Here is a 15654-nt window from a genome sequence, read left to right as displayed (position 1 = left end):
GATCTTTACAGAAGTTTTCGATGGGTTAGATGTCCCACAAGCTAGTGGTATCACTGTAACCAAAAACGCAGTGAAAAGAAATGGCAGATATGAGTTAATGGACCTGCAAATGTGGCTTTATGATAGACATATTTATGCAGGACCGGGCGGCTAGAAGTTGCTGATTAATCCGATGATGCAATGTTCTCGATGGATACAAAGTAGGTACACATAGCTTATGTGCTTCTCTGAGAACGTCTGGTCGACTTTGTAACGAAGGAGACACCTTAGATCCACCACGAAAAGGGTCTCGCAGGTCGCCATTACTTAACAAGTCCTATCAGCGTTCAAAAATTAGGGCAGCTGTTTAATCTTGTGGGTTATTTCTACCAACGAAATAACAATGGCAATGGCCCTAGGCAACAGGTTTCCTAAATGTGAAGGTTTATGTCGATCTGACAGAGCCTCAGAAAAAGGGCTTCAATTACAGAGTCTTGACTACAAGCTCGGATTGTCTCATGGAGAACATGACTCATCAAAACACATTAAAGAAGGACAGTATGATGATAGGATTTGACGAGATATAATGCTTAGTGATGCGCACGCAAGAGCAGACTCTTGTATAAGTCGCTGCAGAAAGGAAGCATGAAGATATTCTTGTTACAAGCGGCTCCTTGATGCGTACAAAACAGATTGTGGAATCACTGGTTCGAAATCTAGTTTGTTATATTCTCGAATAGATCACCCATCGTCTGATATTCAGTTGTGTGAAAGGGGATTGTCCTATTATTGTTGTAGGTTAATAGTAAAAGAAGTGAAAATAACCTCAAAATGACATTATAACCTTACTGCTGCATCGCCTATATGTGTTATGTCGCTCTGCCCTCATCACCATAGATGAGGCTAGGAACGTGTTTTACCGCTTTGATTTGTCAGCTAGTCAAATCATTCCGCTAGTCAAACTTTAGGACGTGTAACCTACACACATAGATTTACACTCTCCTCACAAAACCTCACCAATACCTCTCAGAAGTAAAATGGTTTTGGTCTTCATTATCACGACAAAAAATTTATTGAATATATGACACAATTGGAATTCACTTGCTTGATGTGGCTTAAAAACGATTCCAAGTGGTAGAGCACGCATTGCCTGTTTCTATACTCACAATCCTCAAATTCATGCCATCGCTACAAACATCAAATTCACATCGTCTTCTTGAACAATGGTAAGATCTTAATTTCTTTGATATTATTAGAATAGCCACGCTAGCTATGTTCTAGACATAATTCTTATGTGACATCAAACGAAGAGCTTAAATCCTCCTGGTACACCCTTCTGGAACAATCCTTCTGGATCATACTTCTTGCTCACATTCTGCAATTTTCTCTTATTTTCATCACCGTATGATGAAATAGGGTCTTGAAAATCAGCGGCATAGTTCATGAACACATAATCAACCGATGTATTTTTCGCAACTGCTGCTGCTTTGATATTTTCAAGTGCGCCTCTCATTGTTTTGAAAATTATTTCATCATCACTCTTATTCTGCCAGGTCGTGAGAAGTAAAATCGAGACTAGTGGTCCATCGGAAGGTGACAATCCCAACGAGTTTCCGCCATTTTCCACAGACTTTTGGAGCAAGGACACAGGGTATGGTTGAAGAGTCAGAGAGCCGATAAGCCCTGCGATGGACGTGATGTTTGAGAGAGCAGTTGTGTAGATCGTGGATGCCTCTTGCAGGGTGGCAATGTCCGCTTTAATCACCGTGTTCATATACGACACCCTGATACAAGTCAGCTTAAGAACAACCAGCGTCAATATCCGTGAGTGGGTTCATTAGTAAGTTGAAGAGAAAAAGTATGGACGGGGTTTACCTTTGGCTAGTTTGGCCATCAGCAGCTTGCTCTGTAGCAGCAGATGTCAAATTCAACACTCGCAAACTATTGAGCGCATCAATCTGCGGCTCTATTGCGGTGAATGGTTGAAGAACAGGAGGAGTTTCGGTGGCTTCTCTCGTGTAGTATACTTGGTTTTGACATGCGATCATACCGAAAGCAGCAGCGTAACCGATGCTAACCATGAGCTGTGTTTCCACCGATGCATTCGGTTTCTTGATTTCGTTGACTAAAGCCTCAATTTGACTAGGGAAACTCGCCGGGAAATAGTACACACTGCCACCCCAGAAAGATCCTTGTTGAAATGTCTTCATATCAAATCTGGTAACGATACCGAAGTTGTTCGAGCCGCCTCGCAAAGCGGTCCAAAGATCGGAGTTTTCAGAAGCGTTGGCATTGACAATTTCACCAGATGCTAGAACGACCTCATAGTTGACGACGTTGTCGCTCACAAAGCCTTCGCGAGACGAAAAAAAGGAAAGACCACCTGTGGAAAAGTATTAGTGGAAGTTCACCATAATCACATAGATACATGCGTACCTTCCAAGGCTAAGCCTCCGATACCACCATTCCCGGATCGGCTTCCGGTTACACCGAGTCCCTCAGCTGCCAATCTTTGGTAGACTGTACTCCATCGCTCACCTGCCGCGATTGAGACAATACCATCTTTACACTCCACTCCAGTCAGATTTCTGAGGTCAAGGGTAATACCATTCTCAATGTTGGCACTGCCTGGAAGTGGTACCTGTCCAGCACCACGAATAGCAAATGCAATATTACCGCTCGCCACAAATGGTTTGACCGTTTGGATGAAGGACTTGACCTCTTCTTTGGTCTTGGGCAGGAAGATGCAGGCTGGTGTGATGTCGCTTTCCAATGCTGAGAGGTATGAACCATTTAATTCATCAAACTCTATTGTGTTTCGCACAAAAACTTGTGTGTCGGGGAAGGCAAGCCCCAAGGCGTTGATTGCTTCAGACATGATCTTAGTTGGACACGTTTGAATACTGGTGAGAGTGAAGGGGAGGGACAAGTGTAATAAGTAGTCTGGGTATGCGAGGGCAATGTAACTAAAGAGACAAGAAGACCCTTTAATAGAGAGATGAATCTGGTCATCTAAGCTTACTTTTACTCTTAACTGCGAAGAAGCGGCGTGGCTTTGTTACCGCGGTTCCTCGTTGGTTACCACTCTGGCGGAGCGGTCCACTGAGCTTACACGGCACTTTGGAATACCTCAAAATGAAAATAATCCAACAAACCACACACCGACTCTTATTTTGAATTGAGCTAATTGTTTGATCACATATTGAATCATATGTGTTCCTTTCCGTTTATCGACAAATTAACATTCCCTTCTCGCCAATCATTATCCATAAAGTACATAAAGCTAAGCCTCAAATGAACATCGAGCTTTCCGACCAATTGATTGTCTCAAGATCACTATTCAAGGAAGACATAATGCCTAAAGTTATATCCAAACCCGCTTCCTTCACCCATCAATAAAAAGCAACCTTACACCCATTCACATTCCTAGCAATCAACTTCACATTTCCGGCCCAACCCCTTTCATCTCCACTCTCAATCCTTTCAAACCTCCTGGCCAACACCGCCAAAACATACGAAGCTTTCATAAGAGCCTTCTGCTGTCCTCCAAAACCCCGTGCACCACCGCTGAATCCCATAAATTCCCACCGTCGTGGAGTAATACGATTCCATCGATCTGGATCGAATTCCTCAACATTTTCGCCATACACTGCTTTATTCCTGTGCAGAATGTAGAGATCGGTCACGACGTCAGATGCGGCGGATGCGAAGATGGGATTTGTACCGGTGGTTCCGCCGCCCACGGGGAGAATAGTGTCTCGTAATGCTGTTCGTGCCATGTTGGCAAAGACGGGATGGATGCGTAAGGCTGTGTGTTGCTAGTCAGTATAATATAATGTTATAACGGTGGGTACCGTTTGGTTCTCATACTTTCTTTGATAATATTCTAGAGAAGTACGTTCCGTCTCAGATGACTTATAGTCAATGAATATTTTGAATTTAGAATTTCACTTCTGAGATGCTTCCACACAGATGGATTCCTGGATAAATGAAAAATTGCATTGCTTAGGGTTATTGGCGTCGTGTCTTGAATAACCAACAAGCCTTGTAAGACTAGAGAACGAATTTAATACCAGTTGCTTGTTTGCTTTACTAGCGATTCAACCAGACTTGTCGGCTTGATGGAATACTCGTTTCCTTCTCGTGTTTGGCTCTGGCTCTCTGAGACCTCCTTCATTGCAGCATCAATGCGACGTTCTACAAAATCATGCACGATCCGGTTAGTCGTTTCCCACTTCTTATTTGGAATAAGACGAGCTATGGCTTCGAAAATCATGCGTGGGCCTGTCCACGCCCGAGAGGAATGGAACGCAGCGTGAAATGTTTCGATATCATCATCCGGGCCAAGGGGTCCTTTCTCTGATGCTACATTCAGGCAATCACCAAAAACCCACTGATAGGACATATCCAAAAACTATGAATTGAATACATCGAATCAGTACTACTCAACAATTGATTAATATCAAATAAAGTAAACACACTCACAGGTTTATCCAACACCAAACTCATATCTACAGTCTCTCCTGCAGCAGGCAATCTACTCAACGACTCCTAAAACATTCTCAAATAATCCCATCTCCGCATCCCCAGGTTCAGAGAATAAAGGCATCATCATCCCTTTAAGTCTTTTCCATTCCCCTTCACCATCTACCGTCAAGAACCCATGACCGCAAAAAGACTGCATTGCTTTTAATCTATCCATGCCGCAATCCTGCCACTTCGACCCATAAATATCTTTAATATTCTCTGGCTGAATCGTGCGGAATACCCTTCGGCCCAAATATATCGCTTGATAGGTATTTCCATATATTGCATGTCTTTGCTGGGAAAATTGGATGTTTTGATAGATTTCTCTATGTTTGAGAATAGCGAAAAAGAGATCGAGTCCTAGGATTGGATCTTTGTGTGGATAGGAAGGTGGGGATTGGCGTGAAGATGGGATATTTTGTGAGCGACGACAGTGGTAGATAATGTAGAGAACGGTAAGTATCGTGATCGTAGTTAAACCTACCTCAGCACGGGAAGGCCACCCCCAATGTGGAGGTTCATCGTCATTTGTCTGAATGGTTCCATGTCTGATTTTAGCGTTCATTTCAAGAAGCTCATGTAGCTCTCACACTATGTCACTTATCTGCGATTATGGTAAATTATCATTTGGAAGTAACAGAATATATTATGCTGTGCCGTATTTGAGCATCACACTTTCTCCCAAATAAATGCTGGATACAAGCCAACTGTTGGTAGAACTAAATGTTGGTCCATCCACAATTGCCATTCATGGAATATACAGCATAGTCTTTTGAGATAAGAACAACAATATTTTGGCTGATCAACTACATGAGTGATAGCATCTGGTATTTTCATATACAATGCTAAAAGCGGTCATAAATACAAAGCATAAAGAAAGATGCACGTATGCATAGCACATAACAAGCCTAAGGACAATCCCTTGCCAAAAACCATTGACCGATTCTCTTGAGATGCTCATCTCAACATCTCATCAAATTTTGTCGTTTCTCATATCAATTCATTCATTTCCCCACTGGCGTGACACCGCCACCGCAATAATCATCAACTTTATCATCCCATTTAAACCTCATTACTTGGGTATTCAACACTTCCAATTGAAACAAACTCTTCCTTCAATGCCCTCACGCTAACGAATCTACCCAAGAGATTCATACTACCCGCCTTGTCGTTTGTTCCACTGGCTCTGGCACCACCGAAAGGCTGCTGTCCAACCACTGCTCCGGTACTCTTGCAGTTGACATAGAAATTACCCGCCGAATTTCTCAATGCTTCTTCCGCATATCTGATCGCTGCTCTATCGGTGGCAAAAACTGCACCAGTGAGTCCATACTCAGATGTAGTATCCACGAGCTTACAAACTGACTCGAAAGCTTCGGCTGGAGCGGTAGAGTCATCGTAGACGTAGACGGTAAGAATTGGACCGAACAGCTCAGTAGAAAGGAGAGCATGTCTGGGGTTGGTGGTTTGGTAGATAGTGGGGTGAATATAATAACCAGTCGAGTTATCGTATTTGCCTCCTACAAGAAGTTCGAGCTCAGAGTCTGATTTAGCATTGTCAATGATGCCTGAGAGTTTCTTGAATGATGGTTCGTGAATGACAGGGCCGATGAAGTTCTTTGGGTCCTTTGGAGATCCAATTGAAAGTTTGGATGTTTCTTCAACCAACTTCTCCTTGAATTGAGGCCAGATAGATTTCGGAACATATGCTCTCGATGTAGCACTGCACTTTTGACCTTGATATTCAAAAGCACCACGAACAGTGTTGAGAGCAGCATTTTCCACATCGGCTGAAGAATGAATAAGATGGAAGTTCTTTCCTCCAGTCTCTCCTACAATTCTTGGATATCCTTGATACCTACCCTCCGCAACTCCGCTTGCAATTGATCCATAAAGCTTTCTGAATACAGCAGTACTTCCGGTGTAATGAAGAGCAGCCAATTGCTTATGCTCAAGAACAACTTTTGTAACTTCGACAGGGTTTCCTGGTACAAATTGAATAACATTTTTGGGAAGACCCGCCTCGAGCAAAATGTTGTACAACAGCCAATTTGAAGCAATGGCAGAATCAGACGGTTTCCAAACCACAACATTTCCCATCAGAGCTGGTGCACCAGGCAAGTTACCTGCAATTGCTGTGAAATTAAATGGGGTAACAGCGTAGACAAAACCTTCCAGAGGCCTGTACTCCAGTCTATTCCAGACACCAGGTGAATGGTGCACGGGTTGTTGCGCATACAACTCCTCAGCATATTGAACATTGAATCTGAGGAAGTCTGCTAACTCTGCAGCAGAATCGATCTCAGCTTGCCAAGCATTCTTTCCCTGTCCCAACATTGTAGCAGCCATAATTTCATATCTGTATTTGCCGGAGATGAGATCTGCGGCCTTGAGAAAGATAGCAGCTCGATCTGCGAAAGGAAGAGATTCCCATTCGGGCTTTGCGGCGAGAGCAGCATCGATAGCGGAGGAGACATCGGATGGGGAGGCGTTTGAATAAGATGCGACTTTCGAGGAGTGGTTTGCAGGGTTGAATTGATGCGAAACAGAGGAAGTTTTGATCTAGAGATATTATCAGCGTTGATTATAAAGCTGTAACAGATGAAAAATACTAACCTCTTTACCTCCGACTACGATAGGGACTTCTAAAGGGACCTTGCTTTCCAATCTCTCTAATGCCTTATAAAGTCCATCGCGTTGTGCGGATCCCTTAGCATAATGATGCTATCTTGTGGATCAGCATTCCTGTTCCCTCGAGGACAAAGCTACAGCTTCTCGTCTTTCGTTGATACTCACATTTGGCTCATTAACCACCTTTGGGATCTTAAAGCTTGCGATAGTCGCCATGTTGCATATGTTTCCTATATTTGTGGTGATGGTACTACCCACTGCGCTGGTGCGGGGTACTCGCAATGAAGCTTCACATTTGTAAGAAGCGATCAATGAACAACGATTGATTGTCTGAAAGCTTCTAGAGCTTTTGATATTTCGTGCGAGCATGATTGATTGATGACTGAAGACTCCGAACCAAAGAAACAAAGAAAGAAGAATAATAATGAGAGGGTATTGCCTACCTCGAAAAGAAAACTTATCGTCGTTGTGTTTATTTTATGAGGAATTGCTTGATGCCGAATAACGGACGATTAAGGTTATGTTATATGTTTGAAGCTCTAAGGTTAGCTATCAACTCGGTTTGTGACGGCTTTAGCAAGAAATGACACTAAAAACGCTAAAATTAATAAGAGAAGTGGAGAAGTCCCGCATGGATCTAAGCGGATAAGTCAGGAACAGATAAGATAGTGAGATTGTAATGACGATTTTCCTTCCACAATCGGAGTAAGAGTCCTGTTGACCTATTTCAGTAAATATATTTAAGGAAATAGGTGATCTTTTGTTATAATGGGTTGGATTTGATTGGTTGTATTGATAATTGAAGTATAAAACCATGAAGACATGTCAAGCCATCTTGATGCTGGATAAGAAAACTACTCATCATTCATTGTTGGACATCAATTCCAAAGGGCAAACATCAGGCAGGCTATTATTTTTAAAAGAAAAAAAAAGAGCACTAAGTTTAAAGCTATATTAATGAGACAGTTTGTTTCTCGTAGTTCACTTCAATTGCACTCCTCCAGTTTTCAGTTCAAAGCTAGTGGGCGCAAACTATTCATCGTACACGGCCACTATCGCGCGGTTCTTCATCTTCCTATCTCTTATTCAATAGGTTCTCCCAAATGCCCAGACTACTAATGTAAGATACCATTCGAGCCTGCAACTCTCACCGAAACCCCATAGCTCGTAGCCTAACGGTCCAATTTGATAGCTGCAATCCCAGTAACAGCCAAAGACCGACCAGAGCCCTCACAATATACACTGCATGTAATCTTATTACACCAAACCACCAATACGCCTTATCGCTAACCTGAACTATATATGTAAGTATTTTACCTGGACATCCTGCTATGCTTGAAGTAGAGTCGCTAGATCAAAACTTACAACGAACAATGCACAGCAGCGAGGTCCCTAGACTCCCATTAATTGAGCTAAATCTGTAGACTAGCATCCAGTAGTAAGTAGTATCCCGTCAATCGTCGGAGTAGAACGAGAATATGTGACTAATAAATAGGGGGTGAGCAGCCAAGAGGCACATTGATAGGACTGGTCGTAAAGAAGACAAACATTATTTTGCGAGTTTTATACCAGGGCATAAGATCCTTTGCGGTTCAAAAGGAGCTATTGGTAAACAAGGAAGGGAGCGAAATTGGATGTTTTGTGATGATGCTGCTTCGCGGTTAAGAATGGAAAGGGGTATCTCGCTTGGGGCGACGCTTTGGAGGATGATTCGCATTTTCGACATGATGCCGATGACACTCTGAGGGCTGAGCAAAAATAAAGTGCAAAAAAGAGGCACATACAACAGTGGGGGTTCGCTGGTGGTCACCCACCCAACTACTAATCCACCGATCTGAAGCTTGTGTATGGCAGAGCGGACGGGATGCCCAATTCTCTTCAGTCTATGGTCGTATGTGCCAGCTTTAGCATTAGCAGTAAATATATTTAACGTTTATTATTAAAAGAGATCAGAAAGACACAATACAAACTGCTACACATATGATGTTTTGGCGATGACGTGCTGATATCCGCTTGATGGCCCAATACGCAAGGATTGGATTGGGGTACAAGCAGAAACATTCGGTTGATTACTAATAACACTGACGGTGAGCTTCTTATTATTGGCGTGATCGACATAAGACGAGGAAGATAAAGCAAAATGGGGCAGCTTCCTTCACACACATTGGAACTTTAAATTGAGGTGGCCAAATCTCTCATTATCTTGCCCTGATGAGGGCTTAGGCTGGCGCATCCACTAGGGATCACCCATCCACAATCATCAAGATCATGAATACACAACTAAAGCTATAGCATCTCCATGCATCCCAACAGAAATAAGAAAAAGAGTGGTGCGAAGAGGTCGCCCCGACCAGTAAAATCCACCCATACCATTTCCTTTCAATTCCAAACGCAACAAATAACATACCCACGGAGTAAGTTAAGCAATTTGTGAGGGTTGATAGAGAAACAGTACAGAAAGCAAGAAAGCAAAAACGCAAATTCCCTTCTGCTAAAAATAACACCAGGTAAGCGAGATAGCGAGGGGTTTGATTGAAAACAGAGGTTAAAAAATAATCTCGTGTATCATCAAAAAAGTTGGCCAACCTCATAAGTTGAAGTGGAGTGATTTGGTGCAAGCATTGCAAAAATCTCCTAAATGGTTCTCAAATTTGATGGATATGCACGATGATCCTCAAAAACAATTGACGCCGTGCTGAAATACCTAACATGAGTTATGCAATTTTTTAGATGGTTCGTGGGCACTTGGAGGTTCTAGCTTGAAAGTCAGTAAACCTGGGGAAGTAGGTCAGTGATTCACGGAAAAGGAGAAAGGGGCTGACCCAATTTCCACAATATCATCCACATGATTGCATAATGCCACGAAAAGGTCAAAGAAAAGTTTGCCGCCACTCTCCATTTCTGTCTGCATGGTTCCGCTCCTCTTAAATGTCTTGCGACATCTGATGATTAATGCAAGATAATGAGCACGTAGCCTAGAGTCCGTGTCTGGCGTGTTGTCATAAGCATACCGAGCACTGCGAAGAATTATAGAAACCTCGATTCCACTCTGTAAACCTTGCTTCTGAAGAGCAACGCGTTTGAGTTCCTCGAGGCCATACTTTTCGGCAGCGCAGTATATGACTGTATCCTTTAAAAGTTGTTCTCCCACGCTGGATATATAGCTTGTAGCCTCTACCGATCCGCGACCACCAGGATTTTCGGGGTTGGGGGAATGATTTGCATCCTCGAGTTCCCAAGAGTTTCGGCGTTTGTTGTGTATCAAACGGGGATAGTAGTCACCCTTCTGTAAATATATCAGTACTACTGAGATAGTCGTTGTGTATTACAATCGCTGGTGAACTTACGTAAAGATATTCGAGAACACAGGAAAAGATTTCGGGTTCTTCGTCTGGTAAAGAGATCCTCTTACTCTGCGCCTCTAAAAATTGACCTCTCATTGCCGTCGCAAAATACGGTGATAAGGAGAGTACATCCTCGTGCGCTGCAAAGAGTCGTCCCTCCCTACCAACTGTCAATGTTACAATTGGAGAAGTCAGGCTACTATGGGAAGGATCCATCAGTATCGATCTACTTCCAACTCAATCACATATTACTCATCCTCACCTCGCAACGGGAGGGCCTTGATCGAACGACTTTTGCAATCTCGACAACTTCGCCGGATCCCTATGCGACTTCTTCAATTTGATGTTCTTTTCCACGCGATCATTTGATCTATGGGAACGCTTGAACATGTCTGCTTTGTGTGTATTGAGAAGTGATCAATGTAGGGATTTCAGAGGGGCAATTGAGCGATTGACGAAATGAGTGTTTGGATCTTGGGGAGGGAGAGAAAGGTGATAAGAATTGACACACAAAAGGAAAGATTGACAGGGTCATGGAAGAAATCTCAAAATTGTACTAAATGACATTAATGAGATTCTTGGGATGTTGATGGTCGACCCGAATGGTGTGGTAAGGAAAGGGAAAAAGGTTGCCAGGGCGTGAAGGGGCCCTCTTTATATATGTATTTCTAGAGTACGGGGTACGACTTGAAATGCTGTGCTGGAGCCTGCGGGCGACCATTTCTTGGCAATCGCAACCAATATACGGAATAAAGCACTCATGATTCTCGGTTAATCCCAATTGAGGATCGAAAGTCAAGGTTTAATTTATCTTGAGCTTTTAATTCGTTATAAATGATGCAGCTCAGCCTCAATTCAGCAATGTGACGAATCTATTCGTCGTTTAGCAGTTGCATGGTGCCTGGGGTTCGCACAAGATTAAGGTAGGTGTAGCGGCATGGTGTTACAGTGATTTCACGTGACTCGGTAATTTTTATGGGGTCTTGGCGCAAAGAAGATATTATTCAATAGAGAACCTAGAACTAGAGCTTAACGCCTAAACCACTACCGTATACGTACCCCATGACAGCAAGCTGATGATACATCTTCGATAAACATACATCTCCCGCTTGTGTTTAGCAGCAAGTGGCCATTCTATTTCACAACCCATCCCTGATAGTCATTCTCATTACTTCTCGCCAAAGTCGCCATGTATTCCGGCATACCGCCAAGCCTAGGGTAATATCAGTATCAGTATTTAGACGGACTAACATGCAGCTATGTGAAAGGAACTTACCAGCTGAGCGGCTCAACTTTTTTTCCTGGAATATTCGCTCCCTGGTACCAGCTCTTCGCTTGAGGAAATAGAGAATTATGCCAACATTCACCCAGCCTCTTGCACCAATCCTCCTCTGCCTCCTCCTTTGCCTCAAAGTAGGTTTTACTCTTTTCGGTCAAGCCTCTCAAGGTTTCCGAAATATATTCTGCTTGGAATTGAGTACAGCATGGTCCGTTCGCGAATGCAGTGGGTGCATGGACTCCGCAGAGGTAAAACATGTTGGGGAAATTATTCATCGCAATGCCCATTGCTGTGCGTGTTCCATCTTTCCACTTTTGAGCAATGGTGGTGCCATCTATGCCGCGAATGTTTAGCTGGGCCAATGATCCATTCAAGGAATCAAACCCAGTAGCAAGGATCAGGACGTCGAATTCTACTTCTCCCCCCTTTGTTCTGATTCCCTTCTCGGTGACTTCAAGAATGGGCGATTCATTCACATCAATGATGTCAACGTGTGGGAGGGAGAAAACTTCATATACATTTTGTTCGAGACACGCCCGTTTGGCTCCCCACGGATGGGGTGGAATTTCTGGTGCTAGAAGCTCTCGTTTTTTGATATCTGGGATTCGTTTGCACACAGTTTTGCGCCAAAACTTGTAGGCTTCGTCATTAGCTTTTTGATTGTAGAATAAATCTTTGTAATTGCCGAGCCAGTAATGAAAACCACCATGTTTGTTCATGAGGTTATCATAATGGGCCTCCCGTTCTTCCGGTGTATCATCGAAAGTATTCTTTTCTTCAAAAGCATATGGGAAAGCGCCAAATGTCTTCCTCGTTTTTGCGAATTCTTCTTCGTATTTGCCTTCAGCTTTCTTTTTAGCTTCTTCTTCTGGATCTAGAAGCCTTTGATTCATTGGTAGTGCAAGATTAGGCGTTCGTTGGTAGACGGTGAGGTGGTTAACCACAGGTCCGATGGTTTGAATCACCTGAATACCAGTTGCTCCAGTACCAACTATACCAACTCTTTTATTCTTTAGATTAACACCATGTTGTGGCCAAACTGCTGTATGATACGTGTCGCCTTTGAAGTTACTGAGTCCCGCGAAAGGGGGCGTGAATCGACGAGATGCAAACCCTATGCAAAGAATGAACCATCGACAATAAACCTCGGAGCCATCAGCACATTCGACAAGCCATTGATTGCGCTGCTTGTCGAACGTAGCTCCGTCAACTTGCTTGTCGAATTCAATGTCTTTTCTAACATCCCATTTCTTTTCAACGTGCTCGAAGTATCGACGAATTTCTTTTCCCCCTGGATATTTCTCCGTGAATGTGAAATCTTCGTATAATTCCTTGTCGTATAGTTGATAGATAGGAGAAGGGGAGTCGACTCGAGCGCCGGGCTATGGTATATATGTAAGTTTCATAGCTTTAAAATATATTAAAAAGCCTACGTAGTTATTCCAATACCAGACACCTCCGCTCTTGGAACCTTTCTCGTAAATTTTACACTTGAGTCCTTGCTTGCGGAGCCTAGTTGATTTGTTAGTAGTGGCCCCTAAATGTGGTGGGCTACATCTACTTATTTAACATAGTAAAGGAGCCAAATCCAGCTCCCACAAGTAGCACATCTAATTCTTCCTGTTGAATCGAGCCCATTGTTATTTTGGTTGCACGATTACTCTAAAAAGGAAGACTATTGGAGAAGTTAAGAACGTAATTGACCTCGGCCTTGATATATGAATAGACAGTCTGAAACAATATGTTGAAGTGGCTGGCTGTTGCACAAGGATCTTGAGCAAGACAAACTTAGCATGTGCGAGGCAGTCGATATTTAAAGACTTCTGATTCAAGAAACGTGGAAATAAGAATGTTGTATTCTGTCTAGCTTAATACAGAAGATATCCACCCCGCATGCATGAATACTTACAGCTCAGTTGTTCGAACCATCTGAAGAATTGGATTGGTAGGACCAATGTGGAAAAGATCGCTAATACTCGTAAGGTCTCACCTGCGAGAGTGTGCAAATTTGGAAATAATGGATACATCTTCCACGATTCAACCGGAACTACCGGTAGAATATAGAGAATTTCTCGGAATAATGCTAACATGATGCTGGGACCAATGGAACCTATCAAACATTGATTTCACAATGTGTATAAACTCATAAGAACTCAAAAGAAACCACTCTCGACAAGGAATCGGCAGTTAGTTTTAGGGCTCGGAATTCCCAGATACCAACATGTCTGCCATAGCAAACTCGAGTATTTATTGAAAGATGATAAAATCCAACGTCAATTGGCCTATGAGACCCCTAGGGGCCCCGGCATACGCGGAATTTGACGATACCGAGCCCTAAACCAATGCCGATCCCCCTCCAAAAGCTACTTAGCCTGAGCTCTTAGCAGTGAGCTTATCAGTGCGGGGTAAACGAGTCACACCCCATTCCTGGGGTTATTACTATATTTGTTCCTGCGGATAGTACGTACCGTACCGTACCGCACCGTACCGGCTGGCTCTGTTCCTAGCACAAAGGCAACTGACAAGTCAAACCCCACTTTAGAAACTTAATTCGACGTCGGTAGATGTTCTTTTTTTTCATTCCGCACTCAGAGACATCTTATACCGCCAAGTCAGTCTCGGATTATCGACTTTTGAGAAAAGTTCCGAGACTGGTCTCTTATATGAAGTTTAGAATCTATCATTTGGTTCTACGGAGTGTGGTTCTCGCCGTTCATTCCGAGTAACGGCCTGTTAATTGTACCGACCTGATTTGCAAAATGTAGCTCGTGAATGATTTTTGCATTTTGCCCTGAAAAAGCGGGCGCTCTTCACCCATCAAGGCCGTTTGTTCCTGAATCGTGCGGGACACGCATGAGACTGTCGTCGTATGGTATGAAGTTATTGGCTCGCCATGTATTACTCGGGATAACATTTGCAAAGGTTTCATTGTTCATGGGTTTCCATTTCAATATCACATTTACTAGTGGTCAAGACACTTCTATGGAAAGGGTCGTTTCTGCTACTCGAGTAATTGAAGGTAGGCACATGGAACGCAACATTGTCCGTATTCTCCAAGGGCCTCGCCTACTTAGAATGTGCTACCACACGAACCCCTTTTTGCCGTGTTAAAAACATCTAGAAAAGAAATTAAGGCTCAAAATCTGCAGCTATATAGTCAGACACTTTACTTCCGGCTTTAGACAGAAAGAGAAAGCCAATCTGATTCTTCAAGTAGGCATCTCAGCCCAGCAGATCATGATAAACCCATCCCAGCAATCACACACCACCTCGATTCTCCTTTCAAAATCCCTTAACCTACGAACTGAATGGACAAACTAGCTAAACAAATCACCACATCTTCCAAGTTCCAGCACAACACATGCACCATAACTCCCTCAGTACGTATAGTATAGCAAAAAGCGCACCCGAAATTTTAGCAAAGAGAACTTAGAACATAAAAAAATGCTCAGTTATCTCATGGAACCATTAACATCTCAAGACCTTATCTATCCCTGGATTTCAAATCCCATCCATACCTTCAATTAACCATCCATCTACCACAGCATATTTATACATCAAGTCGATATTCAAAGTAACGGCGACGAGATGAGCCAAGAATAGCATAGCTAGTCGGCTCTACTTCAGAGGAAAATTTATGAAAATATAATATTTCCTTTCAACCCTATTTCTAGACATCGCTCATTTGAAGTCAATAAAATCAACAAAATCAGTAGAATCCCTCCTTACCTCACACATAAACTACAATTTCAATCCCCGGCCACCTCCCCAAATCCAAATCCAAGAGAGCATCCGCATCACTGTGGTCTAGGGAAACTTATCCACGGGGATGACACAATATTCAGCAGCAGACAATAAATAGATATACGAGTAGAATTATGATTCTAAGAAACA

At 43.0% G+C, this 15654-nt stretch overlaps 7 protein-coding genes across 7 annotated transcripts; all 7 read right to left on the bottom strand.

Moving 5' to 3' along the window:
• Positions 1-1279: 1279 nt before the first annotated feature.
• Positions 1280-2857, bottom strand: SS1G_01102 (hypothetical protein; the record flags this gene model as incomplete). Its single annotated transcript, XM_001596860.1, has 3 exons — positions 1280-1763; positions 1855-2362; positions 2416-2857. The coding sequence occupies 3 exons, from the start codon at positions 2855-2857 to the stop codon at positions 1280-1282; spliced, it is 1434 nt and encodes a 477-aa protein (XP_001596910.1).
• A 514-nt stretch (positions 2858-3371) lies between these two features.
• Positions 3372-3758, bottom strand: SS1G_01101 (hypothetical protein; the record flags this gene model as incomplete). Its single annotated transcript, XM_001596859.1, has 1 exon — positions 3372-3758. One exon carries the CDS (start codon positions 3756-3758, stop codon positions 3372-3374), a length of 387 nt encoding a protein of 128 aa, XP_001596909.1.
• Positions 3759-4045: 287 nt separating this feature from the next.
• SS1G_01100 (hypothetical protein) lies at positions 4046-5071 on the bottom strand (the record flags this gene model as incomplete). Its single annotated transcript, XM_001596858.1, has 3 exons — positions 4046-4393; positions 4465-4530; positions 4991-5071. 3 exons carry the CDS (start codon positions 5069-5071, stop codon positions 4046-4048), a joined length of 495 nt encoding a protein of 164 aa, XP_001596908.1.
• Positions 5072-5568: 497 nt separating this feature from the next.
• On the bottom strand, positions 5569-7353 carry SS1G_01099 (hypothetical protein; the record flags this gene model as incomplete). Its single annotated transcript, XM_001596857.1, has 3 exons — positions 5569-7068; positions 7123-7230; positions 7303-7353. 3 exons carry the CDS (start codon positions 7351-7353, stop codon positions 5569-5571), a joined length of 1659 nt encoding a protein of 552 aa, XP_001596907.1.
• A 931-nt stretch (positions 7354-8284) lies between these two features.
• On the bottom strand, positions 8285-8863 carry SS1G_01098 (predicted protein; the record flags this gene model as incomplete). The annotated part of the gene is made up of 2 exons (XM_001596856.1): positions 8285-8433; positions 8707-8863. The coding sequence occupies 2 exons, from the start codon at positions 8861-8863 to the stop codon at positions 8285-8287; spliced, it is 306 nt and encodes a 101-aa protein (XP_001596906.1).
• Positions 8864-9863: 1000 nt separating this feature from the next.
• SS1G_01097 (hypothetical protein) lies at positions 9864-10871 on the bottom strand (the record flags this gene model as incomplete). Its single annotated transcript, XM_001596855.1, has 4 exons — positions 9864-9891; positions 9960-10423; positions 10485-10680; positions 10744-10871. The coding sequence occupies 4 exons, from the start codon at positions 10869-10871 to the stop codon at positions 9864-9866; spliced, it is 816 nt and encodes a 271-aa protein (XP_001596905.1).
• A 744-nt stretch (positions 10872-11615) lies between these two features.
• Positions 11616-13689, bottom strand: SS1G_01096 (hypothetical protein; the record flags this gene model as incomplete). Its single annotated transcript, XM_001596854.1, has 4 exons — positions 11616-11694; positions 11758-13142; positions 13194-13272; positions 13670-13689. 4 exons carry the CDS (start codon positions 13687-13689, stop codon positions 11616-11618), a joined length of 1563 nt encoding a protein of 520 aa, XP_001596904.1.
• Between the last annotated feature and the right edge of the window lie 1965 nt (positions 13690-15654).

This window comes from Sclerotinia sclerotiorum, genomic scaffold, assembly GCF_000146945.2.
Source record: "Sclerotinia sclerotiorum 1980 UF-70 scaffold_2 genomic scaffold, whole genome shotgun sequence".
Lineage (NCBI taxonomy): Eukaryota > Fungi > Ascomycota > Leotiomycetes > Helotiales > Sclerotiniaceae > Sclerotinia > Sclerotinia sclerotiorum.
Note: the sequence above shows the minus strand (reverse complement) of the source record. Positions and strands in the feature narration are given on the sequence as shown.